At 49.8% G+C, this 1,724-nt stretch overlaps 1 protein-coding gene across 1 annotated transcript; it reads left to right on the plus strand.

Moving 5' to 3' along the window:
- Window positions 1-8: 8 nt before the first annotated feature.
- LOC123176692 (uncharacterized) lies at window positions 9-1,222 on the plus strand. Its single transcript, XM_044590785.1, has 3 exons — window positions 9-57; window positions 136-732; window positions 801-1,222. The coding sequence occupies exons 2-3, from the start codon at window positions 324-326 to the stop codon at window positions 977-979; spliced, it is 588 nt and encodes a 195-aa protein (XP_044446720.1). The 5' UTR covers window positions 9-57; window positions 136-323; the 3' UTR covers window positions 980-1,222.
- The last annotated feature ends 502 nt before the right edge of the window (window positions 1,223-1,724 follow it).

The following is a 1,724-nucleotide window of genomic DNA, read 5'->3' on the forward strand; positions in this document are numbered from 1 at the left end:
ATCGTGATACAACTATCAAGTCGGCCCCCACATACATTCGCAACACCGAAACCGATGGTAGTTATCCCATCAACGATCATCTTCCATTTTGTAATCATTCATCGGTTAATTATACCAAATTCGATAATGTTGTAGGTGCATACCTAAGCAGAACCTTAGGTGATGGTGCTGTAGATGGCGACCTCATCGAAATCAATGAGCACCTACAAAGTGCCGACCTGCAAACCAGTGATCCAGTAACAATTGCGGATAATGGATTTGACGAGCAGAGTCATGAGTCCAGAGCTCGGCGTAGGACAAGAGAGCGAGCTTGCAAGGGAAGTATGGCGGCGATGAAGCGTCAGGAGAAAATTGGCAAGCGAAAAACATGTACGCAGGTGCCACGTGGTGAGAGGAATGCTATGCTAGATCGTCGTAATAAAAGGTTTGTAGGTAGGGTGAATACCCCAACCGTCAGGTCCATCTCCATACCGAAAATGAGCTCAACGGGACAACCTACCATAGTTGAAGCACACAGTGCCTCAACATCATCTAGCACGCCGGAGTACACGATCAGAAGTGAAGGTAACACGCCCATCCTTACTCTCCTTGCGTCCCTTGAGACTGAACCCTCATTTGTGTTGTTTGGCACCTGGGCAGACGACATGGACTCTTACCTCAATGGTCTCATGAATGATGATGTCAATCCTGACGACCTCTTTGACGATGAATATTACCTGTTTGCTGGTGAAGGTATGTACAACCGCTTGAGCGTGATCCACATGTTGGGGTATCACACTAATTGGAAACATTGTTTGCAGGCTCAGATGCTGATGACTTGGAGCACGACGAATTGGAAGACTCAAGTCACGAAAACTATGTCGACCATGATCCATTTGACTATGTGTACTCAAACCTGCCAGCCAACACACACATCCTGAAGCACGCCGCGAACTGCGACCACTGCAAGGCCAAGAAGTTTGTGAGCGAGGCCCCATGATTCTGCTGTCGCAGTGGGCAGATCGAGCTGAAGCAACTGGAGCCCATCCCGGAGCTCATGAGGCTTTGGTCTAGCACTGATGCGGATGCTAGGCATTTTCGGGAGAACATACGGTTTTTCAACGGACACTTCTCCTTCACAACCCTCGGCGTCAGCCTCGATGAAACATACACAAACATGAAGTCTGGGGTGTACACGTTCCGGGCGCACGGCACCATCTACCACAATGTTCATTCCTTCGGGCCAACATCCCGTCCAGATCATCTACAGTTGTACTTCTACGACGACGACCCAGGCCTAACCCATCGCAAGGCTGCCACCGAGCAATTAGACCAGGATGTCGTCAAAAAGTTGGTGCACATACTCAGGGAAAACCCGTACTCTCAGCAGTTTAGGAGTTTGGGTGCGCACAGGGACAACCTCGACGATTACAGGATAGACCTCAACACTGACCAGAGACTAGACCAACGGAAGTATAATAGACCTCTGTCATCTGAGGTCGCTGCAATTTGGGTTGAGGGCACTGACCTAGCGAAGAGGTTCGATCGTAGGATTACACTTTGTGGGAACGACAACCAGAGGCACAGTATACATGTGACGGCTGGCTCGTATGACCCGCTCTCTTACCCACTCTTCTACCCAAGGGGGGAGCTCGGTTGGCACCCGAAACTACCTAAACGTAATGTCCCTTGGCCGGTTGTGCAACAACCAAGAGGTGGACGTGATGATGATGATGATGATGATG

The sequence above is a fragment of the Triticum aestivum genome, unplaced genomic scaffold (assembly GCF_018294505.1).
Source record: "Triticum aestivum cultivar Chinese Spring unplaced genomic scaffold, IWGSC CS RefSeq v2.1 scaffold4721, whole genome shotgun sequence".
Taxonomy (NCBI): domain Eukaryota; kingdom Viridiplantae; phylum Streptophyta; class Magnoliopsida; order Poales; family Poaceae; genus Triticum; species Triticum aestivum.